At 35.9% G+C, this 16,604-nt stretch overlaps 1 protein-coding gene across 2 annotated transcripts in view; it reads left to right on the forward strand.

Moving 5' to 3' along the window:
• cpne5b (copine Vb) overlaps positions 1-16,604 on the forward strand; it is a 219,343-nt gene that overhangs the window by 90,633 nt on the left and 112,106 nt on the right. Inside the window, exons 2-7 of one of the 2 annotated variants that reach the window (XM_017358211.4) lie at positions 729-769; positions 3,716-3,762; positions 10,985-11,088; positions 12,785-12,824; positions 15,228-15,245; positions 15,359-15,435. In XM_017358211.4, coding sequence (XP_017213700.1) covers positions 729-769; positions 3,716-3,762; positions 10,985-11,088; positions 12,785-12,824; positions 15,228-15,245; positions 15,359-15,435 — 327 coding nt within the window. 2 annotated transcript variants of the gene reach the window in all.

Consider the following 16,604-nt stretch of genomic DNA (forward strand, 5'->3'; position numbering starts at 1 on the left):
ACATCAATTCTTCACTTTTAGACTTCAGTGCAACAGTAAATATAAAAAAATCTAATATAAAAACAAACAGCACCTCAGCTTAAAATATCAGGCAGGCATGTAAACAAAAAAATAAAGTGCCACAGTGTTTGCGAAGCCATTAATGTGCTTTTAGACTCATGACTATATGTGTTAAAAATAATGAGAATAAATGTATACAAACACACATATATTCGAGTTCTGATCAGGAGGTAATGTCCGATTCAAGTCTGAAACTGTGTGATCAGGCCTGATTTCTGATCACATGATTGGATCTGGACATCCCTTATTTTAAATGCTGATGTCCATCTACCATTAAACCATCAAACCATTAAATTTTAAATGGTTAATCTTCTCTGGGCGTTTCGAAGTCTTCTAACACTTATTTTCCTTCACGTCGTGACTTTTAAACTGTGTTGATGACCTGTTGCGATGATGAAAATGACAGACGTGATGTTCCTGATGTTTGGGTTTCAATGTGAATGTCTCCTCAGTACATCGCCGCAGTCTGCAGTCAACACTTCTGCATGTCATTCTTGAACCTTCTTCCCCATATCTGCTTTTGTGAAATTCCAATGAGCCGTTTTAATGAAATTGTCAAAAAGCATCTTCAATACCGCTTCAAATGTCAGTGTGTCACTGATAGCGTTTAATCGCGCTGTCAGAATTATACTGATCTCCTTCTTTTTTTTTTTTTACTGTCTCCCCAGGAATCTCTTAGACAGAGACACGTTCTCCAAATCTGATCCACGTGAGTACAGCCAACAGAAGATGAAACTCAGCTTTGATTTGATGCTCGTTCTGCATTAATTAGCACCCCCCCCGCACTTCTTTTTTCTCAGTACGCTCTTGTCTTTCGCTTCTCATCAAACATCAGTGTGTTTCTGATGAGTTCTTCTCATGCGCAACTCTGCGTGTCTCCAGCCAAGCTGAATGAAACCTCAACGCAGATGCAGCAAGTTTCACTGAGACTCTTTGAAGAGGGAGAGATCCTAAAAGAACTACACTGTAAAAAATAGACTCACAAGTGTTTACTGTTTGTTTACGGTTGTGAAGTGCATTATGAGATGTTGATATCTGCTCTGAAACAAAGTGACTTTTATTGACATTTTAGTAGTTAGAAATAGTTTAATGTATGTAATGTATTTAATGTATGTTTGAGCCCTGACTGGGCCAGTTGGCGTTTCTGTGTGGAGTTTGCATGTTCTCCCCATTTTAGCTCCGGGTGCCCCGGTTTCCCCCACAGTCTAAGCACATGCGAATAGTTGAACGGAATAAGCTAAATTGGCTGTAGTCTATGTGTGTGACTGCAAGAGGGTTTGGGTGTTTCCCAGTGTTGGGTTGCGGCTGGAAGGGCATTCGCTGCGTAAAACATGCTGGATAAGTTGGCGGTTCATTCCGCTGTGGTGACCCCTTAAGCAGACTAAGCCGAAAAGAAAATGAATAAATGAATAAGATATAATATGGTCAAATAAGTGTGTAAAATAGTACTGGCAGATTATTACCAGGTTTTTGGTATCTGGTACTATAAAAATGCTAATAAAAGTCACTTTTTGGAACAACTTTTCAAGGTTAGAAGTTGTTGGGAAAAGGATCAAGGTCCCATAATGCCATTTAAATGCATCCATAATGGGGAAAATAAAACATGAATCACAAAAAAATGGAAAATGTAAGTGGTGTTAGTGAGACCAGCAGAGGGCGCTTAGCCTGCGGTCTGTGTGGGTCCTAATGCCCCAGCATATTAATGGGGTCTTTCGGATGAGACGTTGAACCGAGGTCCTGACTCTCTGTGTTCTTTAAAAATCCCAGAATGTTCTTCGGAAAACAGTTGGGGTTTAACCTCGGCATCCTGGCCAAATTTGCCCATTGGTCTCTGTCCCTCATGGCCTCCTAACCATACCCATATCATAATTGACTTCATCACTCTGTCTCCTCTTCACCAATCAGCTGGTGTGTGATGTGTGATCTGGTGCAAAATGGCTGCCGTCACCTCATCCAGGTGGATGCAACACACTGGTGGTGGATGAGGAGATTCCCCCTAAAATGTGTAAAGTGCTTTGAGTGCCCAGAAAAAGCTGTATAAATGAAGGGAATTATTATTATTGTTATTATTTAAACTGCTAATTTATGGATTTTTTGACAGTGTACAGTTCTTTTGGCTGATGTTTTTTTCGAAAGGGATAGTTAACCTAAAAATCAAATCTACTCGCAATTTACTCTCCTTCAAGTGGTTTCAAACCTTGAAAAAACTCAAAACTTAAGGTTTCTTTCTTCTGTTGAACACAAAAGATAATATTTTGAAGAAAGCTGAAAACCTGTAACCATCCACTTCAATAGGAAAAATAAATACTATGGAAGTCAATTGTTAGAGGTTTCAGGTTTCTTTAAAATATAGTTTCTCATAAAGGTTTGAAACTAATAAGAGGTGAGTAAATGAAGACAATTTAGATTTTTGGGTGAACTGCCCCTTTAAGGAGAGATTGCAAATGAAAATTTCCTCCAAAAAATGTAAATTCATGCTTTTTTATGATCTTCCTTTAGTGCGTAATGTTGTTATTTGAGCATGGAAAAAGGTCTGCAGAACGAGCATGAAAAAGAAGCTTTAAAGCAGTGTTTCTCAACCACATTCCTGGCACAACCATTACAGGTCTTTCAGTCTCTGCTAATGAGCTCAGAATCAGGTGTGCTTTGGAAAATGAGCAGAGCTGGTGCTCCTCCAGGAACGTGGTTGAGAAACACTGCTCTAAAGCACTTAAAAGTCAGTTATTCTCTATTTCAGGGCATTTTCAGAGCTTTAGATCATCTGCTTTGTTCTGAAATGGATTATAATTGTCATTTATTCTTGTTTCACCATGTACTGGATAAAGCTGCTCTATGGCAACATATGCAGATCACACATTTGACATACTGTACTTCAGTGTTTCTCAACCACGTTCCTGAAGGACCACCAGCACTGCATGATCAGATCATTTTGGATGTCTCCTTTGCCTGTCACGCTCAATACAGCTCTTTCAGTCTCTGCTGATGATCTGAATCAGGGGGTTTTTGTTAAGGAGACATGGAAAATATGCAGAGCTGGTGCTCCTCCAGGAACGTGGTTGAGAACAACTGCCCTAAAGCATGTTATTCTCTATTTCAGGGCATTTTCAGAGCTTTAGATCATCTGCTTTGTTTTGAAATCGATTATAATTGTCATTTATTCTTGTTTCCCCATATACTGTATAAAGCTGCTATATGGCAACATATGCAGATCACACATTTGACATACTGTACTTCAGTATTTCTCAACCACGTTCCTGAAGGACCACCAGCACTGCATGTTTTGGATGTCTCCTTTGCCTGTCACACTCATTACAGCTCTTTCAGTCTCTGCTAATGAGCTGATGATCTGAATCAGGTGTGTTTGGTTAAGTAGACATGGAAAACCTGCAGAGCAGGTGCTCCTCCAGGAACGTGGTTGAGAAACACTGAAGTACTTCATTTTGTGTTGCATTTGTCTCATGAACATGCTTTAGAATCAAGACATTTATGTATAATTACATCTAATGAATCAAAACTTTAATTCTACATTAAGTGTGGTTTAAAGCTTTAATTAATAGTAACATCAAATCAATGTACAATAAAGAGTGATACAGTTTTTATTGCAGGTGTATACACACTTGCACTCACTTTTTGCTGTTTCTGTCTCTTTTCACAGTGTGTGTCTTGTACACTCAGGGCGTGGAGACCAAGCAGTGGAGAGAGGTGAGCGAACACACACACACACACACACACACACACACACACACACACACACAATAAACAGAAGGGGGAAATGTGTACCTTAATATTACTAAATAACACACAGGCACATTCAGACACATGCATACACACACTCATAAACACATTGCAGTGCAGTGTTTTCCTCAGTGGTGTTGTTGTCCAATCAGGCGTGTGGGTGCTTCCTCCAGCAGTATGTGGTCTGTTCTTCCTCTTCCATACAAAATCCAAACACATCCAGCATCTGATCACTAACAAGCCACAGCCAGATCATCTTCTCCTCCGTCTTGAGCTGCGCTGTTTCTTCAACGCTGCTGCTACAACCATGAGTCAGTGTGTCTGTGGTTTTCAATTTGAGCCACCGAATCAGAAGAGGATTGTCCTGCTGGGCCGTGCTGATTAATCTTTGCTGCTATCTCTAGGTTTCAGATAAGAGTACTTATTTTACCCATCTAAATGCCCTTGGAGATGAATATTTTATTAAGTAGCATTCAAAAGCTCATAAGTAGAATTCTGGCCCATATGTAGAACATTACAAAGAGAAATATTTCTGTTCACACTGAATTTGATTCAGTGCCTTGATGATAAACTCACTTGATGATGAACAGATGTACTTTCACCGGCCACTTTATTAGGTACACCTGTTCAACTGCTTGTTAACGCAGCCCATCACATGGCAGCAACTCAATGCATTTAGGCATGTGGACATGGTCAAGACGATCTGCTGCAGTTCAAATCGAGCATCAGAATGGGGAATAAATGGGATTTAAGTGACTTTCAACGTGGCATAGTTTATGACGCTAGGGTTTACACTGAATGGCCCAAAATGAGAAAATATCCAGTGAGCGGCAGTTCTGTGTGCGCATGCTTGTGCACAATATACTGACACTGAGGAGAAGAATCTGTTGAATAAAGACATTATTTTTGTTTTATAAGCACACATAAGTATCCTCGTAGCTTCATCATGATCAGATTGAACCGCTGAATGTATATGGTCTGTTTTGAGGATGTTTTTCTGTATTTTTGTAGACATTCACTGTAAGAAATGCTGGGTTCCACACAATTCCTTGATGTTGTCGCAACACATTCCAATTAACTTCAGGGTTTTTACAAATGTAAGTGGATTGAACATAAAACAATTAAGTGGGCAGCCTAAAAATAGCTTTAAACTCATTTTAAATTGTGAACCTTGCTGTCTATGGAGGATGAGAGAGCTCTCTGATTTCATCTAAAATATCCTAATTTGTGTTCTGAGCGCAAATGAAGGTCTGCAATGACATGAGAGTAATTAATAGCAGAACTGTTCGTTTTTGTGTGAGCTTACCCTTTATTGCTCCTAAACACAAACACGCTGAACAACAGCTGTCAATGTATTTCTTAATATATTACACAGATGTACTGTTGACAACACCTAAACTCATTTCTGTGAGGATTCTGACTGGTTTCTGTACTGTAAATGACTTTTGGGCATTTTTTATTGTATAGGCTTGAGTGCTTTCGTGACATGCTGCCCACTGTCCATGCAATCCCTGCGCAAGAGCTTCTTTCTGACAGAACCGTCACCGCAGGATGTCAAGATCTGGAGGAGAACGCACTGTGGGGAGATGCTGGGGTTTCAAAACAGTAGCTCAAAGAGTGCTAAGATTTGTGTATTTTAGATTTATTTAATACTAAAATACAAAGTAAACAAGTTTTAATTAGTTCCATTTAATTTCCTTTAATATAAGTTCACTTAAACTGAGTACGCCCATTGTTTTTAATTAGTTGACTTCAAAAATTGAGTAAACCATCACTTTAAAATAAAGAAATTACACTATAAAAGTGATTAGTTACTTAACGAGTGTAAACCAAATGTCTTAAAAGCAACAAGTTGAATTTTAAAAAATAAAGTACACCCATTGTCACTTGTAACTGCTAAGTAGAGCTGGGCGATATTGTCACGTTTAGCGTGATCAAAACAATATCAAAACGGGAACAAAATATTGCGGATTCAAGTGCAGATTTATTTACAGTGCAAAAAACATAAAACAAGGCGTTCAAAGTACAAATAAACCACAAAATCAGAAACTAAAACAGAGACAAGGCTCAGGAAACAAAACTCGAAAAACTAGACTAAGCAAAAATACAAAAACACGATCAGGAACAAACAACTAAGAATATCAAACTTACTGCCAGACTGGGAACAAGACAGACAAGGTAGACAAACGACGCCATGACAAACTGAGGTGAAATGGTTGTATAAATAGTCCAGATAATCAACGGCAACACAAAACAGATGTGATGACAGGTCAGTGTAGGTGTTCCGGTGTGTGCGCGGGGCATGTATGAAAATGTAGTTCTTTTCCTGGGACGCTGTAGTGCCTACAAAGTCCTAGTGCACTACAGCGCCCTCAGGTGGTCACTGACGGATGTGACAGATATGGCAAAAAAATTATCACGATAAACGTCATCAGTCGATATCGATATTTATCACGATAAACGTAAAATCTTTATATCTATCAATTTTATAAGATTTTCAGTATGCCAATCGCTGATTTAACACATTTAGTTAAATGTTTTAGCTGTCTGACAATATAAATAATAAAATAATAAACAAAAGAACAATCTAAATTCAGCATTTACTATTCAAGTTCATTTAATAAAAAATTCTAAAAATGTAGTCAACTTAAAAGTAGTTGTAGTACCCAACTTTTTCAGACCATTCTCTGTAAAATCTAGGGATGGTTGTGCGTGAAAATCCCTGTAGATCAGCAGTTTCTGAAATACTCAGACACATTTAAATTCACCTGAATCCCCTTTCCTCCCCATTCTGATGCTCGGTTTGAACTGCAGCAGACCGTCTTGACCATGTCTATGTGCCTAAATGCATTGAGTTGCTGATTAGAAATGCCGCATTGTCCCATTGTTTGGGAAACACACCCCAGCACTCCTTTTGCTGGAGTGAACAGTTGCTTGATCACTTGTAATAGCAATCCAAATGAGGACTTAAGTAGCATTTTATCTCTCTTCTCCAAATCTCTAATAATGTGTTGCCTTAATTCCCAGCTGTTCATGTAGAATATTTTTATATCTTCATATTTTCTTCAAGTTATACGCTTGTTAATGATTACACCAATCAGTGGGGCTGAACTGAAATGCGAGGATCTTTCATTAAGTGCCTCAGTTTTAACAAGCTTCAATAAAATGTACAATTCTTGGAAATTACAAGCACGGCCAAGGCAGTAGCAACTTAGCACATTCTGTCAACAAACATTTTAATTACGAGCCTTCATCGCTGTCATTCCTGACGACGTAATTGCGAAGCCACACAGACCTTTAAGTTCTTTCTGAGTTTAATGAAAGTAGAATGAAACATGTAGTACAACATTAATATCCAGCTTACCGAGGGAACTCCGTTTTAGATGAGGAGTGATTATAGCAATTGCTAATAATTGAGCTTCTCTTTATATAGCTTTTAGCTTCTTGATTTGAAATGAACAGATCTGGTTTATTTCTAGCTGCACAGCGGCACATGTACTTGTCCTCTAATGAGGGTTTATTCATTAGGTGGCTGAAAGCTCTTTGTGGATACTGCAATTAAAATGGTTACTTAATTTCCGCATAAGTAATTTGAACTCTTGACTTTTACAAGCTTTTGCAGTTGGCTTGTGCTCTCGGATTTGTTTATTTATTTAATTGTATGTGTTTTTTAAAGTATATTTTTCTTTGTATATTCAGAAGCTATTATTTTATTAATGTGATTGATTTTAATGTGGGCATATATTAGTTTATGTGATTCATGTGACAATATTTATGTAAAAATGTAACACTAATTTAATTTAAATACAGAATATAAAATATGTTATTACTACATGTTTATTATACTTAAATAATTTTTAAAAACTCTTTATAAAAAAACATGGCTAAATATTTGTATTTTGAGGGCTACACTGTAATTCAAAAAATAGAATTGTTAAATATGTCCTATTTTTTTATTAAATTAAATTAAATTAAATTAAATTAAATTAAATTAAATTTAATTTAATTTTGTTTTATTTTATTTTATTTTATTAAAAATCTTAAAATAAAATAACATAAAAATAAAATAGTGCAAATAATAAACTAAATAATAAAATAAAAATAAATAAAAAATAAATCATATTATATAAAATTAAATATAAGAAAAATAAATAATAATTAAATTACATAAAAAATGTATTAAATTAAATTAAACTAAAAAAAGATTAAATTAAACTAAACTAAGAAAAATGAAACAAAACAAAACAAAATTAAATTAAATGATTAACTTAGCAGTTTAACTAAAGGTTTGTTAAAATAAAAATAATAATAATAAATAAATAAATAAATAAAAAATAATAAAAAATAATAAAATAAATAAATAAATAAATAAAATGCTTCTTTAAGGGTCTCATTTAGCTTTTCACTGAAAAATAATATATATTGAAAATTATTATAATTTTTAGGGATATACTGTTAATGCATAAAGGTGTGAAAAACATGTTCCACAGAGTACTGTAAACACTGCAGCAGTCTCGATTGATGATCTCAGTACAGCACCAGTGGATGGAAACAACAGGTTATTTATTTGTTTATGCAAACTTTTCCAGACACTGAATAATTTATGTCTGGCAAATATTCCACGAGACGTCAGCAAGCCTCCAGGTGAAGCCACTAAACAAACCCTGGCTCAGATCGGCTCAGTGTCAAAAGGTGGTCTTTATTGCTTTGCAGCACATTTAACCTGAGAAAGAGGGGACGTAACCTGTCCAATTACGCAGGCTTTTTTTTCTTAAAGGGGAAAGGGGTTAATGATGGAGTGAGCTGGCCCTCGCTGGGGTTCAGGGGGATGTAACAGTGTTTGACTGAAGCCCCTCTAATTAAGCAGATATAACAGTGACGGGTCCTCAGAGCTGTGAAGTAGCCACACTGCTGTAATTAGTGCTGACGACTTAAAGTTTTACTAAACCTCTGTATACCTCAGAAAGCAGTCCTGCGGCTTCACACCACTCTCTGGAGGTCAGAGAAAAAGACAATAACTAGAAAAAAGAGAGGCAGAAATTAAAGAAAGGGAAAAATGATGAATAATTTGAACCCATGACCAATGGTTCTTAATCTCAATGCTTATACACCCAAATATGTGTTTTTGCCAACCCAGGCTCATTCTGGAAACGTAGCCCCCCCTTTTAGATGAGTCGTTAAACTGAGTTCCTGACTCTCTGTGGTCATTAAATATCCCATGGCACTTCTTGTAAAAGAATAGGGGTGTAACCCCGGTGTCCTGGCCAAATTTGCTTTATGGATTCCATTCAAATTGGCTCTATCACTGTCTCTCTAATACCACTATAGCTGGTGTGTGATGAGCGCACTGGTGCAGTTGTGCTGTGGCTGCCATTGCATTATCCAAGTGGATGCTGCACACTGGTGGTGGTGTGGAGAGACCCCCCTCATGATTGTGAAATGCTTTGGGTGAATTGCCATACACAATAAATGCGCTAATACAAATTACATTACATGAAATTACAATACACATTGCATTAACTTAATTGTTTTATATTTAATTTACTTAAATTTTTTAAAAACAATAAGTTAATTCAACCCCTTTATGTTGTCCCAACACAAATTGATTGTGTGGAAGCCAGCGTTATTTACAGTGTATACTCTAAACAATTGTTTTAATTGAGCTTAAACAACACATTTATTGAGGTTTTGGGGTGCCTAAGTAGTTTAAACAAACAGCTTACACCAAAACATTAAACAATATTTGTATTATAAATATTTGTCTTTAAATTAAAGAAATTCATGGAAATTTGTGAAAAGCAAAATATTTTTGTCGCTTGTTTAAACTACTTGCTTAAAATGAGCTGAAACAACACAATTCTTGAGGTTATTCTCAACTTAATTGTTTTATGCTCTACCAAAAACAAAATAATTATAAAAACAATTAGGTTAACTTCATCGATTTGCATTGGGATGACATGAAGGGACTGTGTGGAACCCAGCATTTTTTACAGTGCTGACAAGTCAGTGTAGCATGTCTGATAAATATGTGTGATTTTTATTAAAAAAAAAATAATAATAAATATATATATATATATATATATATATATATATATATATATATATATATATATATATATATATATATATATATATATATATATATATATATATATTCATGATTTTATTTTATTTTTTTGCTTAGTCTCTTTATTTATCTGGGGTCGCCACAGTGGAATGAACCGCCAACTTATTTAGAACATGTTTTATGCAGCAGATGCCCTTTCATCTCTGTGAACATTCTCTGGGCCACTATGTCGCCTATATTATTACTATTATTATTATTATTGCTATTTATTTATTTATCACACTCAGGTTGTGTCTTTGATAGTTTAAACTGTAAGGTTGTCACTCGTGTGAACGAGCACTGCACTGTAAAAAATGTTGGGTTCCACTCAATCCGTTTGTTTTGGGACAACATGATGCAGTTAAGTTAGCTTGATTGTTTTTTTTTTTTTTTACAAATTTAAGTTTATTAAACAAAACAATTAAGTTATTCCCCCTAAAAAAAACTAAAATTGTGTTGTTTCAGCTCATTTTAATTAGACTTGAATTTGACTTGAATTCTGAACATTTGTTGGCAGTTGCACACAACTTAGCTAGTCCAGTGTTTCTCAACCACGTTCCTGGAGGAGCACTGGCTCTGCACAATTCCAATGTCTCCTTAATCAAATACACCTGATTCAGATTTTCAGCTCATTAGCAGAGAATGAAAGACCGGTAACGAGTGTGACAGACTAAAGAGACATCAACACATGCAGTGCTGGTGGTCCTCCAGTGGTTGAGAAACACTGAGCTATAAACTTGGGGCTAAAATTGTACAGTAAGATTTTTTTTGTGTGTGTTTTTGCTTTTCAAAGCAGACAAAGTAAGACATGTACTGAAAATAAATAGTACAAAATAGTTAAAAGATGGCTTAATAAAAGAGCAAAATCAGCAGGATTACATCCATTTTTATCAGAACACATTAATTTTTCAGCTTTAATCCTTATCTCTGCTGTGTTTTGTACCAAACTTTTCCAATTCTGTTTTTTTTGTGTGTGTGTGTGTCCTCCATTACTCAATCGGCTCCTTTTATATCCAGTTTGATTTTCTCAGTCTCTTTCCTCTCTCTCTCTCTGACCCCATCTCTCCTTAATCCACTTTCTAGTTTGGAAGAACAGAGGTGATTGACAACACACTAAATCCGGACTTTGTCAGGAAGTACATCCTGGACTACTTCTTTGAGGAGAAGCAGAACCTGCGCTTTGATTTGTGAGTGTTATATTATTAGTTTTGGTTCCTGGTCATATCTATACAACTTTGTTCCTGATTTCTGTTAGAGATCTTGGATGTAATGTTTTGGTGAACTGTTTCAGCAGATCCTAAAAATTAAAGGGCTGATTTCTAACATTTACTTTGACATAATAAAATTTAAATAATATTAAATCTTTATTGGCATTGGTGGTTCACTGAGGAACCTTACAAGGGGTAGTTCACCCAAAAAATAAAAATGTATTTATTATTTACTCTCCCTCAAGTCTAAACCTTCATGAGTTTCTTTCTCTGTTAAATACAAAAAAAGATAATTTGAAGAATGTTGGAAATTGGTAGCCACTGACATCCATAGTAGAAAAAAAGAGATATAGTTTACAACATTTTTCAATTGATTAAATGATGATTGAATTTTCCTTTGTGTGTGTGTGTGTGTGTGTGTGATCTCTTTAACATCTTTAAAACCTTTTTATTTTATGAAAGGTTCATATCGGAAATCATAGAAAAGCGGTGTAACTCTTCTGTAGTTACACTGTGTACTAAAGCTGATGGGAAGAGAGAAGTTGCTGTTTTCTAGGTCAATATGTGTAGGAATACTCTCATTCTGGCGTAATAATCAAGAAACTTTGCTGCTGTACCATGGCTGAAGCAGGCTCAATGATATTACATAACACTGTTACAGTAGCTGGGGACTATTTTCAGGTGCTGCGTAATGTTGTTGCACCTGCTGCAGCCACTGAGTACATCAGCAGAAGAGTTGAGCTGTAAATAAGAACATTGTGAATCTCTTTTTGCATTATTTTTTAAGTGAGATGCTAATGGTCTAATCCGATTGAATAATTTATGCTAAGCTAAGCTAAAAGTGCTGATCTGGACATCGACTGAATGTATGGTAAAACTCAACTATTTAACTCTAGAAGACATATGAAGTGACCGCTTTTTCTGATAGTTAATTTAATATTAAACATAAAGCACAGTAGAGTTTTTGAAACTTGAAGATGTAATTTTATGTGTATTTGAGTATTTCTCTGCACTGTTATAGTAACATCATTAGCTGGGGACTATTTTCAGGTGCTGCGTAATATCATTGCACATTGCATCAACGGAAGAGTCCAGCTTTAAATAGGAAAATCATCAAACTACTTTTTTTTGCATTTTTTTTTCAAGAAGGTGCTAATGGTCTAATCCAAATCAATGATTTATGCTAAGCTAAGCTAAAAGCCCTGACCTGGAGATGGACTGAATGGATTAAAAAGTGTTAAAACTCAACAGTTTAACTCTAGTGAACTCATATTACATAGGGCTGTTATAGTAACGAGCTGGGGAGTATAAATTTTTTTGCATGTTTTTATTTATTTATTTTTTTTGCGAGATTGTAATGGTCTAATCCTATTCAATGATTTATGCTAAGCTAAAAGCACTGACCTGAAGATCGACTGAATGGATTCAAAAATGGTAAAACTCGTCTGTTTAACTCTAGGGGACTTTTAAAATGTGGAGAGTTCGTCTAATAATCAAACATGAAGCACAGTAAGACTTTATGAAGATGTATTTTGTGTATTTGAGGATTTCTCTAAGCATTAAAGCAGTCGTTTTCTTTTAAAATCAGCATTTTATGGCTAACATTATCTTTTAATTAGCTGCTCAATTTGTGTGACTAATTTAACAAGGTTGTTTTTTTTTCTATTTAATCCAGATACGATGTTGACTCTAAAAGTCCCGATCTTTCCAAACATGTAAGTAGAGCTGTGATTGGATCTTTATGTAACCTGAATGAAAACATGGCAGCACTTTATTTTACAGTCCTGTTTTTGTGGGTACATCCCATGTAGTTATCATTGTAATTACATTAACAGAGAAAAACCTACAATATTATTGTTATTATTACCTTAAAAAATTATTATTATCCATATTACCTTATATAAACCAGTCATTTCTTTGGTAAATCGACTGATACAGTAAACAAACTGTAAACTGAAGTGCAACTGAAAACATTTACATGCATTTAATGCTCTTTTAAAAAAATATCCAAATACATTTTTGTCCACAGTCCACATTTGAAAAGCTCATAAAGTTAATGTATATAATTCACAAAGAATTGTTATTTAGAACAGTTTATGCTGAAACTTTTTTTAATATACACATTTTAACAGGCCATGTGATGCTTTATGTTTTCTTTAATGTGTTATGTATATGTATGTGCATGCATAAGATCTGTAAAATATCATCTCAAGTATGTACTTGATACTGTATCGCATGTAAAAGAACTTAAAGTTTCAAAGTTCATCATCTCTTTCAGTTCATCTCATCATCTCTCTCTATCTGTTAAACAGAGAACACTGATCCAGACGTCCCTAAATGCAGTTCTGTGCAAAAGTCTTAGGCCCTCAGTTACATTTGTTGTTTTAGTGAGGGTATAATGACATTCTCTTTATTTAAATACAATTAGAAAATACAGCTTCTAGTTGGATTTGTGTGTAATTGTTTGATTTTAATTCATCCAATTAACAAACCTTTTAAAATAGCATCACATGGTCTCTTTTAAAATTAAATGGCATGTTTGTCAAATGCCTTTAGCATAAAACTAGGGATGTAACTGATCACAAATCTCACGGTTTAGATCACACTACAGTTTTTGAGTCACGGATTGGACTATTTTTTGGATCAGCAAAAAAGGGAGACGACAAATGTCACTTGCTTTCCATTTATACAAAAACATTACTGCAAAAACTATTGGTTTAAACATAAGTTCATGCATTCATTCATTTATTTTCTTTTCGGCTTAGTCCCTTTTTTTTATTAATCCGGGGTCGCCACAGCGGAATGAACCGCCAACTTTTCCAGCACATTTTACACAGCGGATGCCCTTCCAGCTGCAACCCATCTCTGGGAAACATCCATACACTCTCATTCACACTCATACACTACGGTCAATTTAGCCTAACCAATTCACCTGTACCGCATGTGTTTGGTCTGTGGGGGAAACCGGAGCACCCGGAGGAAACCCACGCGAATGCAGGAAGAACATGCAAACTCAATACAGAAACGCCAACCAGCCAGCAACCTTCTTGCTGTGAGGCGACAGCACTACCTACTGCGCCACTGCGTCGCCTGTAAACATAACTTAGAACCTGTAATTTCTATAAAATTAAAAATTAAGAAAGAACCAGCTGAAAAAATGTAAAATATTCAATACGAAAAATACTAAATATAGAAATCCAACATCTTGTACAACCTATCTCATTTATTTTCAATAATGAATCAACAATTCACACATAAAACCTCATGTTTCATTATCGGTGGATGATTTTTGAAAACCTATTCAGTGACGTAATTTTGATGATTGCTTGTCGCCACCTTTTGGTTACACAATGTAATTGCTACAACATTCACCAGCGTTAAGTTCCATTAAACAGTGATTTTAATATTTATCATAAACATCAGTGTTTATATCTGAACTATAAACTGTTCTCCCAGTGCTTCTGTGTTATTTAACTGTAACTCACTGAAAAAGTGTAAAAATTGAATCTCTCTCGATCAAACGCAGATTTAAATGCGGCGCTTCGAAGGATTAATAAACATATGCAAATCATTATCATTTATCAGTCATGTTGCGCGGGTTTGAATTGAGATCACAATCTTTTATTGTTTAATTGTGCAGCTTTACACGGAATGCAGGATAATCAAACAGTGACAGAAAACACCACCTAAGACACTAAGTAAGCATTTAAGTAGGTCCCACGACAACTTTTTCCATCATTATATTTTACAGCAAAGCCAAAATGCTTTCATACTCGTGATTTGAATGGCGCGGTCGACGATCTCTCTGCAATTGTAATACAAAAAAAGTTATTAATCCGGGAGTCATGTGTGTTTCAAACTGTGAGTTGGGATGTTACACCTCTAATAAAACAATAGAATTGATATGATTGAGATCAATACAGTACAATACATTTGGATATTTTAGTATTTTTGTCCTGTGACTTTCATCACACCTCATTGAACGCATGCAGAGCAATCGTTCTCAGAAATCTGTGTGTTTGTGTGAAGTTGTTTGTGTGGCTAGTATTGTATTTGTTGTCTTGTGCTTTCTGTTACACGCTGTTCTCTATTGTAAACATGGCTGCGCTCCTTCCCAGAAGCCCCTTGAACTATACGTACGTCTTTGCCTTTCAATTCACTACACTAACAAGAGGGCTGAGCGTGGGATTTTGCTGAATTTGATAAAGCTCTTACCTTCTCTCCTACTTCATCCGCCCGCTCCATCTAGGACTTTCTTGGCCAGATGTTCTGCACGCTGGGAGAAATTGTGGGGTCGCCAGCCAGCCGACTAGAGAAACCTCTCGGGTGAGTAAATATCAGATCGTACATGTTGTGTTTTCACAAGTCTGTTTGCTGGGACTGTGCTGGATTGTTTAAAGTGTCCAGAATTTGGCCACACATGCTGTATTAGGTGCATTTAACAACTACAGATTTTACTTATTTGAAATGCTAAACAGTAAACAGTTGAAGTCAGGATTATTATCCTTAAAAGCCTTAACTAAGTTAATAAGGCAAGTTAAGGTAATTAAGCAAATTATTGTATAATGATGGTTTGTTCTGTAAACAATCTGAAAAAATATTGATTAAGGGGGCTAATTAAGGTTGCTAATATTGATTAAGGGGCTAATATTTATTTTAAAATGGTTTTAAAGGCATAAAAAATTGATCATTATCAAAATATTCCTTTGTTTGTTGTGAATATGCGCCCTCTAGTGGCCAAAATTTAATTCTGTACCTTTAAGGTAATTTTTTTTATGGTCTGTCCATGTGTTTAAGTCAATGTGAAATCAATTTACCTTTATTTTGCTAGCGCACATTGTTAATCTTTAGGTAATCACTGAATCTGTGCATGTTAATCCACTGAATTTTTTTTTGGTAATCTTCAATCAAACTCTGATCATTTGCTTCTGTCTTTGGAGTGGCAGTCCTTCGCTGATGTCAGTTTGATGCTTCAACCACAATATTTCCTCTCACTGTTAGTTTGTTATGAGGGAATGATGTGCAAAAAGAAAACCACGCCCCCTACTATGCCTCTTTCAGTTTGTTATGAGGTAATTATGCGCTAAAAGAAAGCCACACCCCCTACTATGCCCTCTCACTGTTAGTTTGTTATGAGGGAATGATGCGCAAAAAGAAAGCCACGCCCCCTAATATGCCTCTTTCGATTTGTTGTGAGGGAATGATGCGCAAAAAGAAAGCCACGCCCCCTACTATGCCCCCCTCACTGTTAGTTTGTTATGAGGGAATGATGCGCAAAAAGAAAGCCACGCCCCCTACTATGCCCCCCTCACTGTTAGTTTGTTATGAGGGAATGATGCGCAAAAAGAAAGCCACGCCCCCTACTATGCCTCTTTCAGTTTGTTATGGGGGAATGATGTGCAAAAAGAAAGCCACGCCCCCTACAATGCCTCTTTCAGTTTGTAATGAGGCAATTATGCGCTAAAAGAAAGCCACGCCCCTACTATGCCCCTCTC

The sequence above is a fragment of the Danio rerio genome, chromosome 11 (assembly GCF_049306965.1).
Source record: "Danio rerio strain Tuebingen ecotype United States chromosome 11, GRCz12tu, whole genome shotgun sequence".
Lineage (NCBI taxonomy): Eukaryota > Metazoa > Chordata > Actinopteri > Cypriniformes > Danionidae > Danio > Danio rerio.